Raw genomic sequence first — 27827 nt, forward strand, 5'->3', positions numbered from 1 at the left:
TCCTCTTCTTCTCCTCCCCTGGATTTATCTGTCCGTTCGCCTCTCACCGTCACTCACTTCCCTCAGGGAGCGCTTGACAAAGAGAAGGAAATATAGAGGGAGAAAAGGAAAGAAACACAAGGGGTGAGAGTGACAAGAAAGGGAACATGTTGGAGGAATATTTCAAGAAAAGGGAAACAGGAAAGAAATTAATCGGGTTGAGTTTTGACAAGTTCTTTGATTTCATTTGACAACATTTTATAATATGTTTCACATAACTCTCATAACTCGCATATGCTGACTCAATAACAAGAAAATCTGAGTTGCCGGCTGGTCGTAAACTGTTTTTAATCAGTTTGAGAAATATGAATAAGTCTTTGTGCAATCTGCATTTTAAACTCAAAAATCTGAGCCGCAAATCCTGATCTGTATTTCATTTTATGATTTATGCTTTGTTTTATATTTTTACTTGTGTATTGTGATTCATACATTGTTGGGGTTTTATTTCCATATTTCCTTCCATATTTTTGCATGTTTTTGTGCGTTTTGGTGAGCACTCTGGACAATAAAGTTGTATCCGCTGTTGAATTTCCACCTGACATCACATCAGAGCAAGTTCAATGTGAGTGTGTGTAGCATGTGTTTGCAGTTAGGTAACAACTTGGTTTTGAGCCTGTTGTAAGAAAGCCTGTCGATTCAAATCAGTTGACGCGACACAAACCTCCTCCACTTTAGCCTTTCCTGTTGTTAATTGTCGACATTCTGTTGTCACACCCATGCATCTACGTTTTCCCTTCCCTCACTTTTATTCAATAACACAAACAAAAGTCACATCCATGCAGGAAGAAAATCCACAATTCAAAAGAAAATCACCGCACATTGAAATGCAAAAGAAAAAAGTAAACTCACACAGTGCAAAATAAGCATTAAAGCATACTTTATAAAAAAGAAAGAGAGAAAGAAAAATGTTGACATTACACAAGCCTAAAAATAATCAAGCACAAGCATGTGTTTGTATGGATATGTTAGCGTGTGTGTCCTCCAGGTGTGTGTTTATCTGCGGAATAGAAAGAGCCCCATCAGCTGCAGACAGGGATTGGATCTCTCTTTGTTTGCTGTGGCGGATGGCGACGGCTTCAGCATGACTCAAATTATCTTGTCAAAGCAATAAAGGGGAGAAGAGAGTTGGGGGGGGTAGAGAGAGAAAGAGAAAGAGGGATGGAGAAACAAGGAGAGAGACGGAAATATACTGAAAGGAGCGTGGTGGTGGAGGAGACAATAAGGCAGAGAAGAAGAGAGGGAAAGAAAAAGGAGATGAGCAACACATAGAAGAGGGAAAGGAGAAAGTGATAGGGCATCGGAGAAAAAGGAGAGGCGAACAATGAAATAATCAGAAAGGAGATGAGAGGTAGAAGAAGAAATGAAACAAATAAATGGATGGTGGGGAGCAGAAAATTAGAAATGGATGAGGCTGGAGGGAAGGTGTGCGGAGAGGGGTAGGGGGGAGAAAAGAGGTAGAGAAAGAGAGGCAGAGAGAGAGATAGAGAGTAATCGATTACCTATTTTTCAAAGTCACTTAACGTGTCCAGTGCTGTGGCTCTGTTAAGTAGCGATGCAGGAGAATGGGAGGCCGGTATGCACACACACGCTCTGAAAAAGGGAGGAGGGGGGTGATGAGTGTGGGGGTGATGAGTGTGTGTGTGTGTGTGTGTGTGTGTGTGTGTGTGTGTCTGTGTGTGTGTGTCTGTGTGTGTGTGTGTGTCTGTGTGTGTGTGTTCCCCACTAGTTGTCTCTTGATGAGTTCAGTCGCAGGAAACTGTTCTGACAGACCAATATGTGAGTAAGGATACGTGTCCCCAGAGGAGTGCGTGTGCATGTTTATGTGCGTGTTTGTGTACGTGTGTGTGAGCGAGAGCCACCGAAGACGAGACAGATAGGGAGTCCACCTTACCTGGTCCTCTTGTTGCCTTGGTGACAAGCAGTCTAAACGGGATATCCTGACCGAGGTGGAGCCTTTTGTTCCCGGACTAAAAAAAGCCCATTTGATTGGCTAAATACAGGAAATCAGGAAGTGTCCTCCGACACTAAGCGCTGAACACTTTCAATAGATGTTATTTTTAGCAAACTCAGACAAACTCAAACTTGAGAAAGTAGGATGTATACTACTATACTTAAACACACTCACGAACCCAAAGGCTCAAAGCCTACAACATGCAAAGAAATTGCAGAGTCTGCACTTTCCAATACACACAATGAAACACACACACACATACAGGTGGGCCCCACCCTGTGCCCTGATCAAGGACAATGAAGTGAGGTAGTGTTGGCAGACTCTATACAGCATTATCTCATCCATGGCTGACATATCTTTAAATCTGTTTTGACCTGAGAGGACACAGTTGAGACTGTGCAGCACTCTATTCCCCTTTGTGTCTGTGTGTAAAGCAGAATTATAATGCACATGCACTTAATGTGTGTGGTTTGTAAAGAGTAACACTACGGTTCAAGCCGAGCAGGAATGCGCAATCCTTTCGTGAGTGTCCTTGGTAAACTGAAGGGCTGCCAGGTCAACTTTGTGTGCATGAGTGTGTGTGGAATACAAACACAATTGGATATATTTGATTTGTCTTTGTGTAACAATTTGGACAAGGCCTCTGAGATACCCAACAAGTATTGCAATATATTTGTTATCTTTGTTCCTGCTTTTATGTATTAGTGTGGCACAAGTGGCAGTTCCCAACAGACAAAACAGATCAAATGTGTAACCCAATCATTAGTGGTCATCTGAGATCAAACGTTGTCCACAAGCCAATGGGGGACAAAACTATGTCCACTTCCTTTGTACAGTCTGTGTGTAAGACACCATCTGGATACGAGGTATGTCCTTTACACATACTTATGTTTCTTCTTTCTCCTTGTTTCTCTTCTTGTCTCCAGGTAAAAAGAAGATGTCCATGTATGACAGCCAGGCTCCAATCTGTCCCATCTGCCAGGTGCTGCTCAGGCCCGGGGAGCTCCAGGAACACATGGACACGGAGATAGAGAGGCTAGCTGCCGTATGCTTCAGGTCGGCCTTAAACACATGTTTTATGTTGTTTCTTGCTCACACATACTGCACACACACATTCCAGTTGATTCATTTTGCTATTACAGTTTACCTGTCAACCAGATATATATATACCATATATTTTTATTATATTGTATCCCTATATTTTAACTTCTGCACTATTTCTTTCTTTAAAAACTTGACTTGACACAGGCTAGCTCTCTTCTCTCGTGTTTTCCGTCTTTTTGCTAAGCTAAGCTAAACACATCTCCGCACATCTTTATCGTGTACGCAGACAAATCAACCTGATATCAATCTTCAAGACAAATACTTTACTTGCTCATAAAGATGTATTTTTTTAGGCATAGGGTGAAGGCTGAGCTTTAACTCAGCTTTTATGTCAGGCTCACTGACTGCTATTCTTCCTGAGCGGAGATTTTGGTGTCATAAATCTGCATAAAAGGCAGAGGCATGCCGTCGACGTAACGCTAAGTGTTTCCTACAGGGATTAGGATTCAAACCTGTGACCTCGAGTTCACTGCCGCCCCCTTTTTCTCCTCATGGCAGTTGCACGAGCTGTTTTACGTCTGATAAATCAACTCCGAGCCCTTTTAACGATGGGACACAACCATTAGGATCCATATTTCACCTTGAACGCTCGTCTGGCTGCGTGTGTATGTGTGTGTGTGTTTGTGTACATACGTGTGTGGCCTGTGTGATGCTGTGTTTGTGTATGACCCGGTGTCCACCTTAGCGGCCCAGCTTTATGATAGTCCCCATTAACCTGGAGGAACAGGGCAACAGATAGCGTCACCCCTCGTGGAAATCAAACTTCATTTACCCCCGTTTACACCTCCCTTACCCCTCCACCCGTCTGTCCGCGTCCTCTTCAGCCTCCCATGTTTCTTCCCCAACTCTCTATTCACTCTGTCTTCTTCTAACCCAGTCCTGTCATTTCTTCATTACCTGATGTTTCTGGATGATGCAAGCTAACATCAGACCAAAGCGGTGACACGGGGTGAACCCTTTGTCGTCAGTGTGAACATGTCGTTATGTGAATTCCTCCCTGGCTTTGTGAGGAGGAAAGGATGTACGTAGAGACAGCAAGACAGTTTATTAGAAGGTTTATGAGTAATGAAGAAAGATGCAGAATGATCCCTAAACTCGAAAATAAATCAGAAGACTCATAAAGAGTCGGGGACGGGTTGTGATAAAGGAATAAAGAGGAACAAGCAGATGGAAAACCTTCTCTCAACTAAGTGACGTGAAGAATATCATTTCAAATAATCTGAGGTTATCCAAAGGTCTACTTGTTTTTTGCCGAGCTTTCAGCCAAATCTCATGACCTTCATCAGCCGATAGAGTTTTTGTGCACATACGTTTGGGTATCTGGACTTCCTACCAACCCTACTAAGACATCTTCATGACGACTGAGTCCCTTGATGAAGGCCACGACATGTGGCTGAAAAAATGGATCTTGAGATAGAGAACAAAATAGAACAAAATAGAACAAAATAGAACAAATAGAATAGATTACATGTCAGAGATGAGTGAGGGTCATCCATCCATCATTGTCTGGTGTGTGTGTGTGTCTGTGTGTGTGTGTGTGTGTGTGTGTGTGTGTGTGTGTGTGTGTGTGTTTCAATAATTAATAAAGGTTAGTAGTGTGCCCTTCCCTCTGTGGGTCTGAGATACTGTGTAAGCACACACTCTCTCTCTCTCACACACACACACACACACGCAGTTATTTAAGGAAATAGCGTCATCCCCGGGTGAGATGGGATGGTGGCTAACGTCACGGCTGGCTGATTTAGCTACTCGCCATTAACCCATCCGACACATACACAACACCGCAAGAAAGGGGGGGGGGGGAGGACAAAAGAGGAGGGATGAAATAAGGATGCAAGGGATCAAATTTTAAGATATTTAGATAGAAATGTTCCTTGCCATAAACACGCAAAAATGTCTCAGTGTTACTTTGTGTAAAGAGGGAATGCAAGTGGGAGATAAAATAAAAGCAGCAAGTGTAGTGTGTGTGTCTGTCTCATTTTGCGAAACCACATTTTATATCACACACGCACACGCACACACACACACACACACACACACACACTCACACACGCACTGTCTCTCCCTCTCTCCGGCTCTCTGCATGGTAGCAGCCATCATTGAAAGTGACAGTGGGAATTTGGTCCAATTTGTAGTAAATCTGCCTTTAATGACGACCAGCGCTCGCTGAAGGAAAGAGCTGTGGGTATGGAAACGAAGGCGCGTATGTGTTTGAGTATGTTGGTGTGACAAATGTGTGCGTCTCATATCGGCCTGGTCTCTTCCGTGAATATCTGTTTGTCCGTGTGTTTCTATTTGTTTTCTATTTCCCTTCTCTGTTGTCGTGTGTGTTTGATTACATCTGCCATCCTGTCCTCTCCTGTGACTGTGCGCTCTGTGTCGCCTGTTCATGGGCCACAGCTTCTCATGTACGGACATAGAAATCACACGCAAACATACACACACACACACACACACACACACACACAGAGTTGAGCAAATGGTAATCTATCATGCCCTGTAAACATCAGGTGGCTCGTGAGGGCAAAGTAATCTACATACCCCGTCACCCCCCTCCTCTTCATGCCCCTACTCCTCCTCTTCTTCTTCCTCCTCCACCTCTTCCTCCTCCTCCATAATCAATTTGCCTCCACGAGAGCGAGCCCCCGCCTTTCCAGTGGACGACACAAAAAGGCAAAAAGCAATCAGTATCTTGAGGTTAGCACCATCCCTCCATTCCTCCTTCCATCCATTTCACCCAAGTCCCACTGAAAAAAGACTTATTTATCTCTCTCTCTCTCTCTGAGGCCCCTGCTAGCTGTCAGTCAAACTCAGTCTCTCTCTACTTGTGTAGGATTGATGCTGATTTAACCAGATTTGGGGAGGGTGGGCAGTTTTACTGAATGGAAATGCTTCCAAATTACTGATCAGACCACTGGTCCAGATTAAGTAGAGCAGCTGTCATACTCTGTTTCAGAACTTCTTTCGGGTTACTGTACCTTGATTATTCTTTAAATATATTCTTTTCTTGTGGATGTGATATGTGCTAAATTTCAGAACAAAAATCTAAACATTGGATAAAGTCCGGTTCAAAATTCTTGTTTCATTTTGTTGACATATTAGAGTCAATGTGTTTTACAAATCTCTTTGTATCACTCCATAAATCAGAAAATACTGTCAACAAAAAATATTTGCCATGTTTTTAGGAATAAAATGTGATCAGGCTATGAATGATATAAAGTATGAACAATATTTATAGCTAATATTTATCACCATGAAACTTCCACAGTTGATTAATTAATACTATTACCTAATAATATATATATTACTTCATATTTTTTGTACATTTTCTGAAATTTCATGTTTTCATATTCAAATGAGGCATTATCTAATACTCAATGTACGATAAATCTACAGACTCAAAATGACAAAGTTACTAAAAATGAACATCTAAATGTGTATTTTGCGAGTCCTGTCTCGCATTAAATTCCTTAGCATGAGATATTTAGACGACTTAAATCATGGTCTAAATATAAACACATTATTTTCAATCAATTGATCATCAAATATAATCTCAGCTTCCCTGACTCGTTTTAGTCACATCACCTGATCCCTTGTATACTGTATGAATACTTCCTGAGCTCACAGGTTCTTGCCCCTCCTTTAGGTTAAACAAGTTAAGAGAGGGTTCTGTACGACCTGGTGGGACTGTGTGTAGTAGGACTTGTTTGAAGCACCCTCACCTGTCTCCCCCTGTTTACACACAGGCCTCATTACCACAACACATTTTTAAAGTGCTTTGTCTCCCGTCTTTTCATTCCTCCCTTCCTTCCTTCCCCTCCCATCTGTCTGTGTGTTTGTTTCGCTTTGCTGTGCTGCTCATTTCCACACTCCTCTCCTTGCTTTGACATGGCAGGCAGCTGGAATTTCCAGGCCCATAACCCTCCCCATCAAAAATTCATAGAACCGGGCAAACAGACGTGTGAAGCTGCGAGGAGAGACGGCGACACAGCAACTCTCCCATCAATCCCTCTCTTTCTTTCTCTCGTTTTCTGTCTTCCTTCATCTTCACCTTGCTTGATCTCCCTCTCTTTATCTTACCCCGCTCTTACCTCCCTCGCCGCGTCTCTCTCTCACCTCACATTTCATCTCCTTCTACCTCTTTTTCTTCCCCCCCTTTCATCTCCCTATCACCCCCCTCTGTCATTGTGGCAATTTTCTCCCATCGTGGCAGGCATGCGACTGCTGTCCTCTCCCGCTCTTTCTCCCACCCCCCCCCCCTTCTCTTGTCGCTGTTTGACACTGTCAACAAGCAGGTAGAGGTGGCTGTTATTGTTGATGCCTCTGCAGAGGTTCCAGGTAATGAATAAAAGAGAGATCGAGGGAGAAGGAGAGAGAGATGACAGAGACAGAGATAGAAAAGGGGACAGACAGGTGGGGGTGTTGGCAGATTCCCCTGCATTACACAGCAGCTTGACTGTGTCACCCATGTTTATTCTCTTTGTTGGTGGAGGTGAGGCCTGCTGTTTAGCTCTCTCTCTCTCTCACACACACACACACACACACACACACACACACACACACACACACACACACACACACACACACACACACACACACACACACAGCAGTAACAGTGATGATACGTTTTCACAGACATGCACACACAAAGACACTGATACACATGTATACTCTCACTAGCACTACTTATCTCAGATCATTAAGGAATGAATCATATCAGATGGAGGACTTGTGAAAAGTAAAATGACAAACCAATAACTACTAATAACTTTCACAACAACTCACTAACTTGATCCATTTGATATTTTTCTGATGTATTTTTGACAGATTTTGACTCAGAAAAATGAAAATAAATCCAAATTCTAATGCTGTGTCTCTGTTAAAGGAATACATCACCCACAAAATGACTATTTGTATGTCACTCACCCTGTGTTACCTTGAAGTCTTGATGAAAACAGACGCATGCCTCTGCGTTGAGCGAAGAATAAATAAAACAGAGACGATGTTTCTTGATGAATTGAAGTAAACTCTCACTCTCACAGGCGCGCTACTCGTCCAAACTGTCAGAAGTGTTTCAAACAGTCAAAGGTTTTAGCGAAAATGCATGTGTTTGTGAAGTAGTGAGCATACGACTGGATACATGAGACTGTGTGAGAGTTGGGATGTTTTGATAGAGTTTTGCTGTTGTTAAACCCTACCGCCATTATCTTCAATTTATAAAAAATGTTCTATGTTTTTGGGTTTTCCTTTTACTGTGGAGGCCAAATATATGTCCAAAAGATATTTTATTTATGAATCAAAATCCCGCTCTTTCCCTGTAAAACATTGAAAGATTTTTGATGACTCTTTACTCACTGTTAGCTTGTGCGTTAAAACCTGTTTTAATGTTCATATGGGCACCTGACTATTGCTTGAAGACTTTAAAAATGGTGTACCTGTCCTTTAAACAAGTATTTTCACAGTGTGAGTAGTATTCCCCATAGCTAGTAAACTGACCTTTACTTGTGAAAGCCATGGAGTGTCTCTTTAAATACATGAACTTTACTAGTATTAAGGTATAAACGGGTATTTTGCACCCAAAAGATGTAAAGACACAAACACCACTACACATCACAAAACGTGTATAAGGAGAAGAAATACTTTCACCGCCCCTTTGTCTCATCACACATTCCTTCCTATCTCTGTGCAGCTATGCATTATATTCCTGTCTTATATTCCCCTTGTCCTGCTCCTGTGCACCACTTTGTAAAATCTTCTCTCAGATAAGTGACACATAAATAAGGCTTCTTATTCTTATTATCCACCCATCCAGCCATTGAAAAAGGAAATCCCTTGTCTACCAAGGCATGCTGTCAGATTAGAGGTCGCGCTCAATTCCGTGTCCGAGGGGGTCTGAAGTGCTAACAGGGTCGCAAAGCAAACATGACAACCCTGTCTCGCTTTGTCAACGTCGAGCCTGTCGCAACGCCTCGAGAAGCTCGAAGAAATGTATCTCTTGTGTTCGGGTGAGAGAGAGAGAGAGAGAGAGAGAGAGAGAGAGAGAGAGAGAGAGAGAGAGAGAGAGAGAGAGAGAGAGAGAGAGAGAAAGAGAGAGAGAGAGAGAGAGAGAGAGAGAGAAGGAGGAGAGGTCAACAAAAGTAAAGTGAAACAACAGATCCATTGAGGAAAATAATCAGATGGTTTTATTGGCAGAATAGAGGCTCGTTGATATATCTGGACTTTCCATCATTCATCACTAATCTAAAATATCACAGCATATCCAACATCTGGAATATGTATTTATTTCTTCCTTACTGTCTAACATCTCAACAGTCCCCCTTTCTCTCTGTGCCCCCACTCCTCCTCTCTTCCCCTTCTTCCCTATAACGTTTACAAGTCAGCCGATTGTCCTCCACATATTTCAGAGTCAGCCTGCACTGACAAATCAAATCACTGCAAAATCAGTTATTTCCTGCTTTTGCCACTGCAAAGAAAAAAGCGATGTGTGTGTGCATGTGTGATGAGACAAATCTGGAGGAATGATTGCCTCAGTAGAGAAAAATCCAGCTGATGTTCTTAGTAATCCTGCCATTAGCAGTAATGTTTTCAATTACCATCAAATAGAGTAGCAGGAGATGGACGGATGGATAAAAAGAGGGAAGGTAATCGAAGGCCGAAGACTGAAAGAGAATAAATGTGTAAACCTTTGGAAAATACATAATATCTTGTTATGGGGATAAAAACAAGCACACAAACATGTAAGAGCATCCACACTGCACTGCGTAACATAACAAACTCACTACATCCCTTTTCTGTCTTTTCTTCTCCCCTGCAGTAAGAACCATTCACCCAAGGATGGAGCAGCCACTCCAGGAACCCCGAAGGTGAGCTTAAATCATGTCTGTATTTTGAATATTAGCTTTTAATTCAGTCTGAAATCAAGTATGACTGACGTGCGAAATCAGAAAAGAAGATTTTAAAAGGTTGAATTCAAAATCCGATGCGTGCACAGTTAGATCTTACTACATTATGACACTATTTCAATGATATGTAGTGTCGTTCTTCTTTTTCTTTTTACTGTCAGAGCTGCTACTCCGATGCCTCTGTTTCTCTCCGCTGCACTAAGGGGAAATCAGCTGTACTGGCCTCTGTCTTATATCTTGCACACACACACACACACACACACAAGTGTAAGTACCAGTCTCCCGTGGTCCAACAGGCAGCAGAGCCAAGAGGCACTGTACTGTGATTGTTCCAATTAGAGAGGCCGAGATGCAGACAGACAGAAAGGGAAGAACAAGACAGAGAACGTCAATTTGTGGGAAGACAGATTTATGATTCCATCAAGTAGGTATTCCCTTATAGTGTCTGCATCCACTGACTCACTAGCTGCCAGACTAAGACTGGTTTCTTAAGAAAAGAAGAGCTTTCTATGTCCTTAACATAATGTCTAGATAGATAAATATCCAACTCTCATTTCAGAGGACTTTGAAAGCGTGGCAATAAAATGGAAATAATAAAATACAGGAAACAGAGAGAAAAAAGAAATCAAAAGATCACTGATTTATAGTCTACATACTTCCCTGTTAAAATGTTTCTTCCTCTTCCTTTCCTTCCTGGGGGTACAGGGTGTTGTATGTTGTACAAATTGCAAAACCTTCTGATGCAAATGAGTGATTTTGGGCTATATCAATCAAGCTGACTTTACTCACAGCCAGACAGTGTAACGAACAAGTACATCAACAGTACAAGTATTCCACTGATACAAAGACAGATACAGTTCATGTTCCTCCTCTCATACTGGGAAGGACTACTGGAATACTTCACCAGGAAATCAAGCTTTTCAATGTTATATGGCATGACAAAGTTTCAACGTAGCCACTCTATCCAAACATGGTGGAAAACACACAATTGTAAAGTATGATAGCTCTACTCTGCTCTTCATTATTGGTAAAACGTTTCTATGTTTCCTGAAAATTCCCCTAAAGCAATCAGGCGCTTCATCATCTCCATGTTTGTTTTCATTTCTAACAAAAGACCATGTGAAAGTGCGATGCCCTACCGCAGAAAAGAATAATCTGACGTGCACATGAATGCAAGATAGGAGCTCTGAAATAATTCAGGGGATCCATTTTCATTCCCACATACCTTTGGGTGCTGACCCCAGGCTTAGAGCAGCACTCACAGCACTGTGGGTGGGCTTGTACTTGAGAATGGCAGACAGAGCAGGGGTGAGCGCTGGCCTTCCTCTCCGGCCGTGACTGCGCATCCCACTGCTGTCGTTTAGTATTCAGCAGCAGGCCACAGAGAGTGGAGAGGGCCAGTCTGAAGCGCATGGGTCTGTTGTGGCCGTCTCCTCCCCCGGTATGCACCACCCGGCCTCGTTAGACCGGAGATTAACCCCCATGCACCTCCTTTGCACGCGGCCCACTTTGTGTACTGCTCGCTATGCTAAGGTGATTAAATTAGACTGAAAACATGTGATCTCTGTAGGGCGGCACACTCTTTGACACACACACACACATTTTGGATTCAACACCATCTCAAATGCATGTGAACAGATTTAGACGTACTTTTGTATTTTGTATTTTTACGATTATCCTATTGATTTACACATATTCAGAGTTTTACAATGCACTTTCACAAAGCACACTTTACTGCAGTCTTAACGCTCGAATATGGAGATAATATTTCTGCACCGGTTACTCACCTTCATTGTAGCTTTAAATGCAACCTTTTTGGAAATGATCTTTTCTTTGCATGTTGGTTTAATTGGTTGGTTTAAAAGACCAACATTTCCAAAGAAGATCTTCATCTATAATCGCTTCAAAGAATACCGTTAAATGTCATATTCTAATGATTAAACTTAAGCATATTCCCAGGACGCCCCTAGCTAAATGATTCCTGACCTTTTTAAACCTGGATAAAGGAGGAAGAAAAAAGACCACACACACACACACTCACGCAGAGGCATAAAAGCATCATGCATATTGTCCAATTTACTGTGGCAGCACTGGAGGTTGGTCATTTCTCACATATTATTATTAGATTACTGCTGTCGAGCACTTAAGCCTCTGCTCTGCCCCTTTCCGCTTGATTAATAGGAGATGACTGTAAATACAAATATTTCATAGCTGCCTTGTAAAAAAACAGGAGCACCGACACACATAAAAATATAAGCGCACACACACACGCGCGCAGTTAGACCTCTGTCAGGACTAAGCCTTGTAAAAAAAGTGATATTGCTCCTCTTTTCTTCCCTCGTTCTCTTTCTTTCGCATCATTATCTACTTTGTCTTATTCACCTGACGAATTCCCTGGATTGTCTTTGTCACAGAGTGGGTTAGAAGAGGATATCGTTTTATATGTGTGTGTCCATAAGAGAGAACGAGAGAGTGTGTGTGGGCAAAGTGTTGTGAGACAGATTTATGGACAGGCAGTGTCCCGTAATGTCAGACAGTTACGCTCCTCCTTTTCAGATGTTTACCCTTCCTCCTCCTCCTCTCCTCTCTTTTCAATCACTTGCTCTTCCCTAACTCCTCTTAACGTCCCATAAACATTAACTCTAATCAGTGGAAGGGACTTTATAGACAAAGTCAGGCAGGTTACAGTCATCATCAATGACGTGGCGCTCTCAGCATCTGTGGCAATAACACTTTTGAAATTGTCCAAGGGTAAAGATTCCCCAATCCTGTTTTTTCTTCTCTGTGTAGAACATCGGCCGTAATACAGAACACACTTTAAATATTAGAAATTAAATGATTTTCCTTTTTGATATGTATTCATTGGATAGACACAAGGTCAAAATATCTTTACTTTCATTGTGTTGCAGTTATATTTTACGGTCTACAGTGATCTTAGCTGACCATTGAACTGTTTTCATTTTTGACTCTTCAACTGCTTTCATCTCTTTTACTCTTCAAATGACAATCCAGCTGCTGCCAGTCATTACTCTGCAGCTGACATTTTAACCGTTTTCATCTTTTTACTCAAATGTATTTACTACAACTACTTCAGCTGACACTTTCACTGACATCGTCTTTCAGTTCATACACTTTGAAGTGGCACTAATTTCTTTCACGATATACACCAGCGCTTCAACTGACATTTCAACTCCTTTCAGAGCATTGACTTCCGCCGAATCTTCAACTCCTTTGAGCATTTACATTTAATTTGACACTTCAACTTCATTCAATGCATACCCTTAAACTAAAACCTCCACTTCTTTTTGCATTCCCGCTTTAACTGCTATGTCAATGTTTTTCAATATTTGTATTTTGAGTGCCAATACAACTTCAACTTTCAGCAGACAGCACATTTTCTTCAGAACAACGTTTCCTTTTGTAGTGGTCGAATTGGTTTTGTTTGGAACTTAGGAACACGTTAAATCATTCAAATGATCTTATTGTCCAGCCAAGCTCCGGTGCAGGTGACAGGTATGCCGTGGTGTTGTCTCCAACAGAGAAATGGTATCTGTTTTCCTTTGATCTAAATGTATTTTTGAAACAGCATTACTCTTGCCTTGTGCATGTCTATTGATTATTCCCATGCAGCAACTGTCAAGCGAGTGCAGTTTCTGCTGTAATCATTGCTCCAGAGGTGATAATATAACATAATCATCTGCATATAGAAGACATTTTATTTCTCCCTTTCTCTCCCTCTCTCTCTCTCTCTCTCTCTCTCTCTCTCTCTCTCTCTCTCCTCTCTCTCTCTCTCTCTCTCTCTAGTCTATGCTGTTGTCGGTGCACATCAAGCGTGAGGGAGAGTCTCCTGTGGTCTCGCCACTGTCCTCTGATGACGCCCACCACTCCGACAGATACCAGGTCAAACTCACTACTTTGACACCAGTCTTTCCTGTTTGTCCCAATATCCAGCTATGGAGTAGTCCCAGGGTCTAAATCACAGCACTGATTCAATTATACATGCCACCTACTCGGGCATTGGTTCGATTAGTTTTTTAGATCTGTACTGACATTTCATACCATCAACTAATATGGGAAATTAGCACATTTTACAATTCCCATTTTTTTTAAATGGGACAGTATCCAAGCTCATTTTTCTTGGGCACTTGCAGTACACTTTTGATAAAGAAGATTTTCATCAGGAAAAATGTTTACCCCACCACATATGTGTAAACCAACAGGCTGATAGGCTCTATGGTGACAGGTGTGGTTAAGAGAGAACAATAGTATATGCAGAACACCAGTAAGCTGCATTATATTGTTCAATATGGGGTTCCTATACATGCTGTTCAATGTTATAAACTGAGATGACATCTTGTTTCCAATATTCTGTATTGAATCGAATGTGAATTCCCCTCATTATGGCAGGTGTATAACGTATCGTAAGGATAAGGATTATGGTAGATTTTGTTTTTTATGCCCTCTCAGCAGTTACGTTGACCAACAGGCCATTCTCCTTAAATCTCAGATGTCTTGAGAGCCACCCTGACTGCTTTTATCTCTTAAATTCATCAAAGTTTGTTCGGAGTAATTCTTCTGGCCATGATGTATCTCCGGGTTAAGTGGGTTTCCCCCCTTACACCATAAAATAAGAACTATTAAGTCCACACAGACGTTACATCCATACGATCAGGATGACACAGCTCATAAAGACCTTATAGCGATAAAGTAGATTTTCTCATTAAGTGAAACTGCTGAAATCACCTTATATTATACAAATGATTAAGTCAATGGTGACTCTTTTTACCACTCTGAAAATGAAGCATAATGGCAGACTTTGCCACCTTCTCTCTGCCTGTCAGTCCGTCTCAGTGCTCTTTTCCTCTTTACCTCCTCCCTTGCTCTAAAAACCTGACCTATCTACAGCCATTCAGTGAGTGTATCATAATGATACGGTAGTAGTGGCCACACAAGGCAAGTGGGCCTATAACTCAAGTGGCAGCAGGGAGGGGAGAGAGGGAAGGAGTGAGGAGACGGAGGGAGGGCTAGAACAGAAGGAGAAGGCCTGACTGCTTGTTCGCTCTCACTGATGGACGATGGGCCGGCGGTGAGAGGACTGAACCGCTGTCTACTCACTGTTGCCGTGTCAAAGACAGGGCGTCCATAACTGCTCCTGGGGAAGCTTTAGTCAGCATAAAGCTAAAGACATACAGGCCTCTGGGTTTGAATCCCAGTAGACCTGAGGTGCACATTCTACAAGAGACAAAAGTGGAGATCTGACCTCACTTAATGTATTTCTCAATGCGATACATTTAATGATAAGACCATTATTCTTAATGATACAAGGAATTTAACCCCAGGCATCCTGAACTACCCAAGACCCCAAATGTTCCACATTCATTTAGATACATGTGGAATTCAATTGTACACCACAGTGGCCAGTGTTGGAAAGTAACTGACTACATTTATACAAGTACAATTTTAAGGTACTTTTACACACTTTATTCAATACTTTTTACTTCTACCCCACTTTATTTTATAAATACATATGATGAGCTTTAAAAATACAATGCATCATTAAAGATTAAATCAGTGGTTCTCAACCTTTTTGGTTTTGACCCCTTACAAAACATGTTAGAGCCCCTCGACAATCAATGTAATCTAATAGTAACAAAATAAAATATTAAAATACAAGTTTACTATTATTATTGTTATCATTATGATTATAAATGGTATAATAATGATACTTGTTAATATTATTATTTTACTAATATTGTTTTATTTATGTACTTATCAACATTATTATTATTATTATTATTATTATTATTATTTACATACATACAACATTTATGAGTTTTTGAAGCAGCACAAGGAGAGTCATATAAATAAAGATGAAAAGTAAAAATGAATAGGAAGAATAGATAGAGAAACTATACAAGAGCATTTAGAGACAAATTACATGGTAACGTGACAGTGTTGTGATTGATAGCAGCACAGTAAACAGTGTAAACAAGGCTTATATATAACAGTATTAAGTAATAGCACCTAGTGATCTACATTGTAGTAAAAATACTCATTATAGAGAATAGCCCATTTCAGAATAATATATTATAACTCTGAATTCTAATTAGTGTTGCACTAATGTGTAAGCGATAATTTCAACTACATTCTTCTGGGTTTCTTAATCCATAGTACATTTTAATGTATTTAATTGATTCTTATTGTGTATCAATAATCTGAATCTGGAGAGTAATTAGTAATAAAGCTTTAAAATTAATTAGTGGAGTAAAAAGTACAATATTGGCTTCCAAAATGTAGTGGAGTAGAAGTATAAAGTAGCACAAGATGGAAATAATCAAGTAAAGTAGCCAGGAAGTACATCAGAATTGTACTTAAGTAGAGTACTTAGTTACAGTCCACCACTGCCAAACTTAGGTATGTCTTTGACATTACTTTATTTAGTAAACTCTTGTATTTCTTCTTTTTTGTATTATATAAACGGTACTAGAGGAGTATTTCATTATAGTCTGTATGTAAAACTCCAACCCCGTTAATTAAATGCAGACCTTTTAATGAAACTCGTTGCTTCCCCCTAGCGGTCGAGATCCGGAACAACATGTGACGTTTCCCCACTTCCGTCCCCAGCGCGTCACATGATCAAAATAAGCCAACATGGCGTCGGACATGAGCAGAATCTGCCGATTCGAAGCGCCACTTTCAATCCTTTTCCATCCGCATTAAATTATAGACACAACCGTTTGTTTGCAGTGATGTACAGTATCTGGAGACACAGACGCGTAGTTTGCAGAAGTGAGTTTTGGCGGCTGTAGAATGAGTTATGAGTGAACCCTGAGAGTCATGGAGGATGTGGAGATCAATAGAGATGTAGGTTTGTTTACAGTGCCCCAGTCTCAGCATCCAAAGCAATCCCATTCTGAAAAGTTATATTTCTACTTGTAAACATGCTACAGTGTTTGTTTATTATCTAATGTATATTTCCCCCCTCTTTTTTTCCCTCTGCTTGCAGACATTTTTACGAGTTCGAGCAAACAGGCAAACAAGATTGAATGGTATGTACACACAACGTTTCATCTCCTGAGTGATACTTTATTCCGCTTATTATACATGATATGACTCCAACAAATTGATTTAATGTGAATGTCGTTATCAAGAGTTTATTGCTGTCGCCTGGCTTGTTTTTGGTCATTGGATTTCTGTGTAAATATTACATAGATTCTCTTTAGTGTCAGACATTTTTAGAGATAAAATAGGAGAAATACATTCAAGTTCAAAATATATTGTATTATATACATTTTATAAATCTAGATTTCAAGTTACAGAAGAATAATTTAAAATAAAGTACAACAATGAATGTTGAAATTAAAATAAATAATCACCACTAAGGACATTATAATATCACAAATTTCAAGGCACAGGAGACAAACGTTTTTTTTTGTCATTTCTGAAAGGTATATGTTTTTGATTTAATGGAACATATTTTTTACTACTGTGCATTTGATGTGTCAGGTGATGTTTATCTATCATTACTCATTAATGAAATCATGTGATGGACACCTGCGGCTCTTAGTAACACCAGTTTGTACCGTCTTCATGTATTATTAACATTACATTCAAGTCACAGAGATAAGCACAACTTTTAAAAATAATAATTAGCCTACCTGACAATGTTTTTAAAAATCCAAAGAGTTTTTAAACAACTATTTTGAATGTATTTTCAGAATGTTCAAAGACTCCTCTCACCGTCTGGTTAAATATCATCCATATGTTGCACAAACTAAATAGATTTGAACCCGTTTTCAAGTTGCATCTTTATTTCCCAGAAATGACATAACTCCTTGCTCTATTTCTAAAACACAGGCAACATATGAATGTGTTATTTGCCTGAAAATATAACTTATTGGAAAGAAACATCAATACTTTAATTTTGGTTCACATTGTACAAATTGAGCAAGAACATTTGTGGTTATCATCTTTGTTTGGATTAGGACAAAGAGTAAACATTGAAAACATTTGTTATTGTCCAGCAAACAGAATAATCTTTCTTCCAGATGGTTAGACTACCCCCTTATGGGCTTTTCTTTGTTGGGGAAAACTGGATTATTAGCCTTGTGACTTGGATATAATATTCTAACATTAGGCACAGTTTTGGGTTAAGCTCTGAGGTGAGGCTTCTGAGCGTCTAGCTAGCTTTTATAATCAGATAATTCTGGGATAACTTGAGCAGTGCTTTAAGTTACACCACAGTCCACACACACGTTGTTGTGGTTTTTTTCAAGGCTTTAAATGCAAAACTTGGCAAATGTGGCCAATGAGCCTTTTTCACAGAAGACATTTTGACACGTCACAGTAGGAAAAGCACAGGTGTTAAAAATGTAATGAATGCTGACTCACTGTCATCATGTTCTTACTGGGACACTTGAATAGGATGCAGCCATCGTTCATGTTAGTACCTAAACATGGGTTGCAGTACAAGAAATGTCAAGCCTGGGTCGACAATTCTGAATTCCTAACACGGCCTTCAGGTTGAACAGAAGTCCGATGTGCTGACACAGCGAAGTAATCCACGAAGTTGAACACACATGTCAGTTGACAGTGTATCTTTTGCCACGCTACTAAATAAACCTGTTAACTTTTACACTTAATACTGAAGCAGTGAAGCACTGATCAATATATGTGTATCTGTAACACTTGACTGTTACCACATCAGTTGTTGTATCTATTGCAAGAAATGTAGCGTGTTGCGGCGACGCACCGATAACTCAGCCTTTTTCAGTCGGAACCCATGACAAGAGACTTAGTTTAAACTTCGCCCTCCATTACTTTCTTTCGGCCCTCATGTGGAACCAGGAATCATTCTCATGTGGGGTACAACGGCTGAGGGGGGGGCAGAGATTCCTGCCGGACCTAATTAGCAGCCCCTTCCCTTCTCTATTTAACAACGCTCCCCTCGATTAGCGTCAGGGGAGAATTGGCGTGGAGGAGGAGGCCGTTTCTCTCTTTAACCCTCCCAGCCTCGCTCCCTCCATCTTCTTCCCCTACAGTTATGGCGTATTGCCTTATGTCCTCCTCCTCTCCCTCCATCCCTCGCCACGGTCCCTCTTGGCCTCCTCTGCTTTCCCAGCCAGCTAAAAATTAATGTCCCCGCGCGCCATTTGCAGTTAAGAAAAAACGACAGAGACTCGGGGCGCAATGACGGCTGTTCTGCTCTGTTAAATTTCTAATTAAATGTGTGTGTGGTGGTGGTGGCGGTGGTGGTGGGGGAGCTGTGACAGGAGGGAAGGAAGGAGAAACTGAGGGAGAGGAATGGCGTTGATATAGAGCAGGGGTGTCCAAACTTTTTTCACTGAGGGCCACATACAGAAAAATATATGAAGGGCTGGGCCACTCACTCGAGGTGAGGTATATTGCATTAAAACAAATGCAGGTAGATTATGCTTGATAATTGAATATGCTCAAGGAGGGCGGGGGTCAGCCTCATCACAGCTTTCTATTAATGAGGTTTCATTTAATTAGTTACAATAAGGGTTTGCAGCTCATTCTCAAAACAGGAGCTTCAGATTGCTTCTTAGATATCTTTTGATCTTACTGGTCATCTCAACACTGAACAAGAGCCTACTGCGCACATGAAAGCATTCTGTGTGAAGCTCCGTCTCTTTGAGACACAACTACGCAACTTCAATGTTGCGCACTTCCCTACGCTGTCCAAAATCAAATGTACTTTTCCAAACGCCAACCTTTCTGATAACAAGGGGAAATATGTGTCTGTGATCACGTCTCTCATCTCATGTCACGTCTCATGACAGCATTCAGTCAGCGCTTCCAAGGAGGTATCTAAAAATGCCAGGTCTGCCAAACATGGAGGGTCTCTCAGCTCATAAAGAGGTCGCTCCTTCTCTTTCAAAAACAGATCGATTTCTGATCTCAGGGAATAAAACCGCTGCAGCACGGAGCCGAGACTCAGCCAGCGCACATCAGAATTGTAGTACGTCCCCGTATTCAGCATCGACATCAGACAGGAAAGCTTTACATTCTCTGTGGTAAAGTCCTCGTGCTTGAAATATGTTGTGCCCTTTAGACTCCTAAGACCAAGCAGCTCTCCGTAACGTAAAAGTTATCGTCAACTCTCCGCAAAAAACAATGAACAGCTGTGCGGCGTCTGTCGCATCTGTGCTCTCATCACATGCAATCAGTAAACATCTAAAGCACAAGCTTTATCTGACACTTGATGTTTTAAGTTAGCTGACAAGTCAAAACAAGTCAGCCGTTTTACATTGCATGTCCAATCAAGGAAGATTCATCTGACATAAATATCCCTCACGTCTTTTTATTTTCCGATTATCTCCTGTGCCTTGAAACCTATATTATCCATGCTTTAAAAACTTCAAAATGCAGGCTTCGTACAAAGTCTTGAAAGTTTCAAATTAATAACTTGAACCGTTGTTAGAAATATGCTTGAATTGGCATATCTACTCCTTGAAAAAGGTTTGATTTGTCAACCTAACCTGGTGTTCACAAAAAAGGAAAGTTCTTCTCTTGTGCTCACTCGTCATTCAGAAGTAGATAAGTCGTCTGTTGATCCCTCACTCTGGAAATGAGCAAACACTAAATAGCCTAACCATTAACAAAACATACAATCAAAGTTAATATGAACAGCTGGTCAAATAAAATACAAAGTGTCAATATGCATTTATTGCTGTGGGTATAAACAAAGTCTTTAAACTTTATTTTTCGCAATTGCATTTATAGTAACAATTTAGATGTGACGATGAAGGCTTTGAGAGTCTGGAATTCTTTTGCTTTAGGTACCTTGAACGTGCTTGAATTTCCCTCTTAAAAAGCTGTACTAACCCTGCACATGAGTATAAACATTGACGACTAAATTGACATTAACAATTGTGTCCGTCGTTCTCTCTTGTCTACCCATTTCCAGCGCGTATAGGAAAGATGAAGAGGAGGAAGCCTGATGAGGGGGGCCAGGTATGTCCTCTGTGCAGCGCCCCATTGGCTGGGAGCGAGGAGGAGATGAGTAGACATGTGGAACAATGCCTGATCCAGGTACACTCTTAGCCCCGAAACCAGTCGGACAGCCTGTCAAACCTTCTCTTCCTGTAGATGCTGTCCAGTCACCTCTTTACTTCCTGTAGATGCTGTCCAATCACTTCTGTGCATTAGTGCAGATAACAACCAATAGACACTCTACTTCCTCTAGATATGGACCACCTCTTAACTTCCTTTACATGGTGGTACTGCATTCACGTCATATGGGAATAACTGAAAGACTTGACCATTGAGAGAACTAGAGATCCACTGTTGTTCAGTTCTAATAACGATCAGCAGATATCCGATCGGTCCCGTCTCTAGAAAACACACCCTGACATTGTAATATTCACATGTCCATGGTTACATTTTGCCACTGCAAAGCTGACATAAACATTATTTCAAAGTAGGAGGCTGCGGTTAATCCCATATGACATGGTTGCATCGTCTTCATCAGCATGCAGCTCCTGTATAACAGTTCCATCTTCAGAGTCCGTAGATGAGGCGCCAGTTTGGCTTCGCTTGCTGTAGATGTAGCCCAAACAGAAGGATATTTCCAGTCACCTCCTCTCACTGTTTCGTAGCTGCTCACTAGCACTTCTTCTCTGTAGATGCTAAACAGTTCCATTCTTTCCTGAAATACACAAAAGACAACAAATCATCAGCACTAACTACCACTGCTCCTCCTGTATCTCACCTCAGTGACTGCTGTCCGTTACACGAGCTAGAGAAACACTGTTACCTCTTTTCTACTAGCACGGTTTAGGTGTTCAAGTGCTGTACCATGCCATGTGAGCTGGTTACATATTCAATAGTACAGATACTGTACTGACATACATTTTCTCTTCTAGTCCTTAGTGATCAAATTGACAGAAGATTCTCTGTTTTTCTGATCTTCTCTTTACAGCTTATCTAATCTAGAGCGAGGCATTTTTGGTAAACTAGTCACTTCCTGCTGCAGCTTCACAGTAAAAGATGAAAATGAAACAATCAGATGGGTCTTTGGCAAATCAACTTATTGCCTCCCAACGTCTCGAGGGGTTTTGCAGCAAGTTAGGTTAAATTGGCAACAAAAAAACATGTTTGGCTGGAAAACAAATCAAACAAAACATAATTTGAAAGTGTTCCAAGGTGGAAGAGATTTCATAATGGCAACAACAAGCTGTTGAGAAAACAGCCTAAGTTCTGTTAGAAACATATTGAGTATAGGAACAAAAAGGTACAGCACAGCAACTCCTGTTACTCACAAGCTTGATGCACAACAGAAGAAGAAAATAGTTGGAGCCTCCAGTAAACAAGTTGTTAGTTTAATTCAGCCTCTTTTCTCCTCTCGTTTGTGTCTTATTGACACAATACGGGTTCTCATCACAGCTGGTCATGGTGTGGTACAGATGAAGCGTGCTATTGAGATCTGGCCTTTCTTGCCCCACACCACTATTTATAAAACATTACAAATCATGTGTTTGCAAGACAAAAATACCTTCTTCTTTTTTAAATAAGAAATGTTTGCTCTGACTAACATGTGTCCCTGTGTGTGTGTGTGTGTGTGTCAGCGTGAGGGTGCGTTAGGCGATGATGACTCTGCAGACGGAGAGAATGGGCGTGGCTTTGAGGAGTACGAGTGGGCGGGACAGAAGAGGATCAGAGCCACGGCTTTGCTGGAGGGAGGCTTCAGAGGTACAAACACACACACACACCACTCGGCTCATACAACACTGCTGGTTTTTATTTCTCATGGGTTTCTGTTCAGAGGCAGGTTTGTGTGAGGATGTAGCCGTCTGGTGATCTGCTACTTAGATGACTTAGATGTTCTTCTAAGACAGGGGTGGGGAACCTTTTTCCTATCAAGGGCCATTTTATTTTTTACAACATCCTTGGAGGGCCGTACTAATTATTGAACTCATAAACTCTGCAAAAAGCTTTAAGACGCAGCCCATTCATTTCACTTTTCTTTTCTGCTGTGCAAAAAAGCAACTTTTTTATCCATGTATCTTTCTGTTTTATCAGAATCCTTTAGTCCCACAACGGGGAAATGTATCTTGTCACAGCAAAAGAACATATGAAGTAAAAAGGCAGAACACAATAATTAAATAGAATAAAAAATAATCTAAGTACCAAGTGGTTGATAGAAATAAAGTGAATAGTTGCACATGGCAGTGATAATTGCACAAATTATAAAAAGTGAGTATTGTAAATGGCAGTGATAATTGCACAGCAGTGGTGGAACAGTCTGTTCTTGGTGTGGTGGTCTACCTCTCTACTCTGTCCATGTTTGTATGTTACGCTCTGCAGAGAGCTGCTTGTTGGGCCAAACTCCGCCGAAGAGCGTTAACTTTATCCAAACGCACTCGTCAGTCGCCCGTTTTATACTATTGCTGTCTAGATTTATTTTATTTTTTTCTAGTGTACACGCCCCGTAGGTTTTCTAACATCACATTCAGTGCGAGCTAGTTTTTTCATTCACACCTTTCATACTTTCTTTTGTAATATTCCAAATATTCCGGGAAAAATTCTGCATTCTGAATGTACGAAATGTTCAGAATTGAGACATTCTTAAACTTTTGAACTCATATCTACTTATTTAAACTTTCAGCTAGAAACTCCTTTCAAACTTTATATATTCATACATTATGGGTGTGATTCAATGTTCAAATCCCATTAAATCTTCCCCTTCTTACACATTTGGTTTGGTTTGGCCCTACACAACCCTCTTAGCAAGGGGAGGGAAAACACATTCAGCTGGGCAATTGACCCGCTGGTCACGTGTGTGCGTGCTTGTGTGCTTGTGAGTGAGTGTGTCCAGAAATGCAATTATAGAACTGGATGGCAGAGCTGGTCACTGGGGAGCATCGCTGCTCTGTGACCCAACACATCTACAGTGGTAGCTCTATGTCACTTTTTCGGTCCTCATTTTTCAAACTTGTGTTGTTATCTTATGTTAATTTATAAATGTGTTAAAACTCAAAGTGACGTTGACAACAGTCCACAAGATTATCAAATAACACTAAATGGCTCTGCTTCCAAATAACTCTGCAACTAATCATTTCATCATTTGATCTGCCTATTATGTTCTGCATAGTTTTGTTGAAAAATAGTGAAAATACTTTTATTTCTGTTTAGCTTTTATTGTTGATTTAAACGGCACTGCGCTCCCACAATGGCCTCCCATCGTGGCCCTCCGTTGTGTTTATGTGTCAAACGTGGAGAGAGAGAAAGGTGGAGGCAAGCCATCAAGACGTGCACAGATGGAGGTAAAGAGTTGTTGTCATCTCTAAGAGGCTCCTTCAAACTCTCTGGGCTCTGCCTCGGCTTTCATCTGTCCCTCTTCCTGCTCGCCTCCCTCCTCTGCCTGTTCTATCCGTTGTTAAACACACACACACGCTGAGCCTCACCTGCCTCCCGCTCTGCAAGCCAGAGAGAGAAGAGACAAGACAGATCAATGTTGAAATCTCAACTATGCCGCGCCAAAGAACAACTCGCTGGGTGGGAGGTGGCCGATCCGTCTCCCCGATGCTCCATCTCTCTTTTGCGTCGTTAAACGAGCAGACACAGGACCCTTCTGCCGCGCTCTAATAGGGCACCTTGTGATGTGACACAGATAACTGAGGTGGCCTGGGGAGAGCGACTTGAAACACACACACAGACACGCAGCAGAAGGCTCAGAAGGTGGATTTCGTGTTGAAAGCTCCTCAGTGGTTCTAACACTCGCCGCTGAATCCTGCAGGCTCTCGAGGGCCGGCCAGATGGATATAGAGATGTTGCAGGGGGTCTCCTCAGCTGGCGGGATGAAGAGAGGGCCTATCCCTTTGTGAAGTGCCACCGTCCTTCCCTCCCTTTGAGAGCGCAAGGAAGAAAGGCAGAGGGAACGGGGCATTTTCGAGAGGGGGGGGGGAGGGAGGGGAAAAATCGAACAAGATCAGTTGATGATTCAACTCTGTGTGAGGGAAAACTTCCCTGGGTCTCGCACCGGCTTAGCCAGGTTGAAAGGACCCTCAGCACAGACAGAGAGCTTCCTTTATCCGTCTAGTGGACTGTCTGTCTGTCTGTCTGTGTGTCTGTCTGTCTGTCTGTCTGTCTGTCTAAGTCAACTAGCTTCTGCTTCTTAACTTTGCAGGATACATTAAGTCTATATTTATGTGGGGGAAATGTGGTTTATTACTTAAGTTTACTTCATAATCTCGTGTTTTAATGTCTTTTGATACTAGCGCCAATATGAGAGTATATGAGCAAAACCATTATTTTCATTTCCTGAGGTAGCCTAAGTTCTCAATTGTATATTGTAATGTTGTGTTAAAAACAAGCATAAAATAGTCTAAATTTGGCGAACGTTTTGATTTAAATCAGGAACTATTCATTCAATAAGTAAATAAAGAGATTTTGGATTAATCATTTAGAATCTTTAATATCAGAGATTATTTAAAAATATCCATAGAAAGTTTTCAGAGCCACGGGTGGTGTTCAAATAGGGTTTTCTTTTTTTTGTCAAATAAGCAGCCCAAAAGCTCAAACACACATCTGCCATTCTTGTATCATTTATGTCTTAAGCGATTAATCGATCATCAAAATCTAATATAACACATTCTATTTAGTTCAGTTTGTTCCTCCTATAGCATCTTCCTATTTGTTTCTCAAATGTTTACTCCTGCTTTTGGAACAAAGTAGTTGATCCGTGAGTTGAGCCACACACAGATGGAAAGGCAGACAGGGAGGCAGGCAGACAGATCCTGAGGTTTGATATCAGGCCGTCCTGAGAGACACAGGAGGAGAAGAGGGGGATTACTGCAGGTTGAGATGGCCCAGAGGGATTGAGAAAGAGGAGAAAATCTGTGCTTTGTAAATGGACTTCAAAGATGGCCGTCTCAAGTCTTTGTGTCTGTGTCCCTTTCCCAATCTCTCTCTCTGACCTGTAAATGGCAGAAAGATAGTGCGATGACCTTTGACTCTCTGCTTCTTAGGGGGTCCCGATAATTGCTATGGTAACGGGATGTTGCAGAGGTCGGTCGATTGGTTGATCCGGGCTGTCAGTCAGCCTGATGAGTCCTTTGGTCCTGCCTGCCTCTTCAGATCTGTACTCGTAGCGTTGTTGTGGTGACACGTATGTAAATGGAGTGTCTCCGGTGTTGCTGTCATGAAAGCGTGTAGCTCGGAGAATAAAATGTGTAGTTCGTATGTTAAGAGTCAACGATATTCAGGAGATGGCTATGATAATGAGGCGGACCAGGGTGGCCCTGCAGGAGTCGGTATGTGTGTGTATTGATCATGCCTGTCGACAGAGAAGAAGGGGGACTGGTACAGGAGAGGAAGAGAAAGAAAGTGATACATGAGTAGAGAGAATGAGAGAGCGATAAAGGTTGGTGGAAGAGAAGTAAAGGAAGCAAACTGTCAAAACAAGCGGGGGCAGGAACAATGAGTGGAAACAGGATATGTTGCAGAATTTTGAAAGAATAAAGGTAAGAAAGAAGGGATGATGAAACATAAAAAGGAGGGAAAATAAGGTGAGGAGAGGAGGAATGGATAGTAAGAGAGGTGAAGGGGGAAAAAAAAGAGGGGGGGGGGGGGGGGGGGGGGGCGTAATGTGAGTGAAAGGCAGTTAGAGTGGGGCTGACCTTTCCCTGGCCAGATTAGATTGGCCTGCCAAGACTGCTTAGAGGGACAGATAGAAGCACTGGGACACACACACACGCACACAAAAGGCCTCGCATATGCTCACAGTTAAAACACCCAAGACATGTACAGTGTGTCAGTGCACAAATAGGCCACGTATCAATAAGAAAATACAGCATCATATCCATCCTTAAGGTTTGGGAGATATGTTAAAATAATTTCCAGCCAGTCGCCATCAGCCCAAAAACTGACGATTGTCGATATATTATATTATATTATATTATATATATATATATATAACTTATACTATTTAAATTTGTAATGTGACGTATTTTAAACCCTTAATTGATGCTCAGATCAGTGCTGGACAGAACCTGTAAATTGAAGTAATCTTGTGAATCCCTCGGGTTACAGTTCTTCACAGGTCCACTTAGTTCTTAAACCGGGTTTGTGGTCAAAGCTAGAATTTTGGGCCGTCTCCTTGGCTTAGAGGTTGAGACTCCCAATGTCCGTGTAGGTTTTCCACTGCCGTGAAAACCTCTACCTTGGGCATTATCAAATCCTCTTGAGCCCACATGCCCAAGTTCCACTTCTTGAAACCAGTTGTTGTGGCCACAAGATCTATAGTTTGATCAGTTGATTAGATTATGCCGCCACAGCCATCAGCACCCCAACACACACAGTAAAGCACTCTCGCACAGTAGTGCATTAGTGGTTTGCAGTCGAGCCTATCTGTGTTACTCTCACTTATTCACAGCTAAAGGATAAGAAGCCTGGCAGCATTCAAAGCGTTGTCACTACCTTCCCTGGCTTAGCTGACCCTGGAGCATTGTGGGTAGGATGGCTTAACCTCATGTATGAACTTAAATATGGACTCAAACTGGACCTGTGTATCTGGCATGGAACCCCAATGTTGTAGTCGGTGAAAGAGAGGTCTGGAATGCAATGTGTAAAGGTCTTTGATGGTAAATGAGTGCTGGGAAAAAACTCCTATAACACTGCGCTTTCCCCTAAATCAACAAACTAAGGAGCGAGAAAAAAGTGTGCCAATAAAGATGGGGGGGGGGGCATGAAGCCCAACCATGTTAGACTGTATAATGTGACATGTGCTCTGTTCGCCTTCTGTCATGCTCTGAAAAACTATAGCCTCAGTAGCCGAGCAGGAGCCAGCAGGCTGCTAGATTTACGCT

At 41.5% G+C, this 27827-nt stretch overlaps 1 protein-coding gene across 4 annotated transcripts in view; it reads left to right on the forward strand.

Annotated features, from left to right (window-relative positions):
* Window positions 1-27827, forward strand: part of rnf220a (ring finger protein 220a) — a 164368-nt gene that overhangs the window by 117615 nt on the left and 18926 nt on the right. For 2 of the 4 annotated variants that reach the window (XM_029453171.1, XM_029453173.1), the window contains exons 3-8: window positions 2917-3046; window positions 9909-9957; window positions 13801-13896; window positions 17003-17045; window positions 20927-20973; window positions 22587-22710. In XM_029453171.1, the coding sequence (XP_029309031.1) occupies window positions 2917-3046; window positions 9909-9957; window positions 13801-13896; window positions 17003-17045; window positions 20927-20973; window positions 22587-22710 (489 nt within the window). Of the gene's footprint in view, window positions 1-2916; window positions 3047-9908; window positions 9958-13800; window positions 13897-17002; window positions 17046-20926; window positions 21052-22586; window positions 22711-27827 lie in introns of all 4 variants that reach the window. The other 2 variants (XM_029453170.1, XM_029453172.1) reach the window with 1 other exon arrangement.

The sequence above is a fragment of the Cottoperca gobio genome, chromosome 17 (genome assembly GCF_900634415.1).
Source record: "Cottoperca gobio chromosome 17, fCotGob3.1, whole genome shotgun sequence".
In the NCBI taxonomy this organism is placed as follows: Eukaryota; Metazoa; Chordata; class Actinopteri; order Perciformes; family Bovichtidae; genus Cottoperca; species Cottoperca gobio.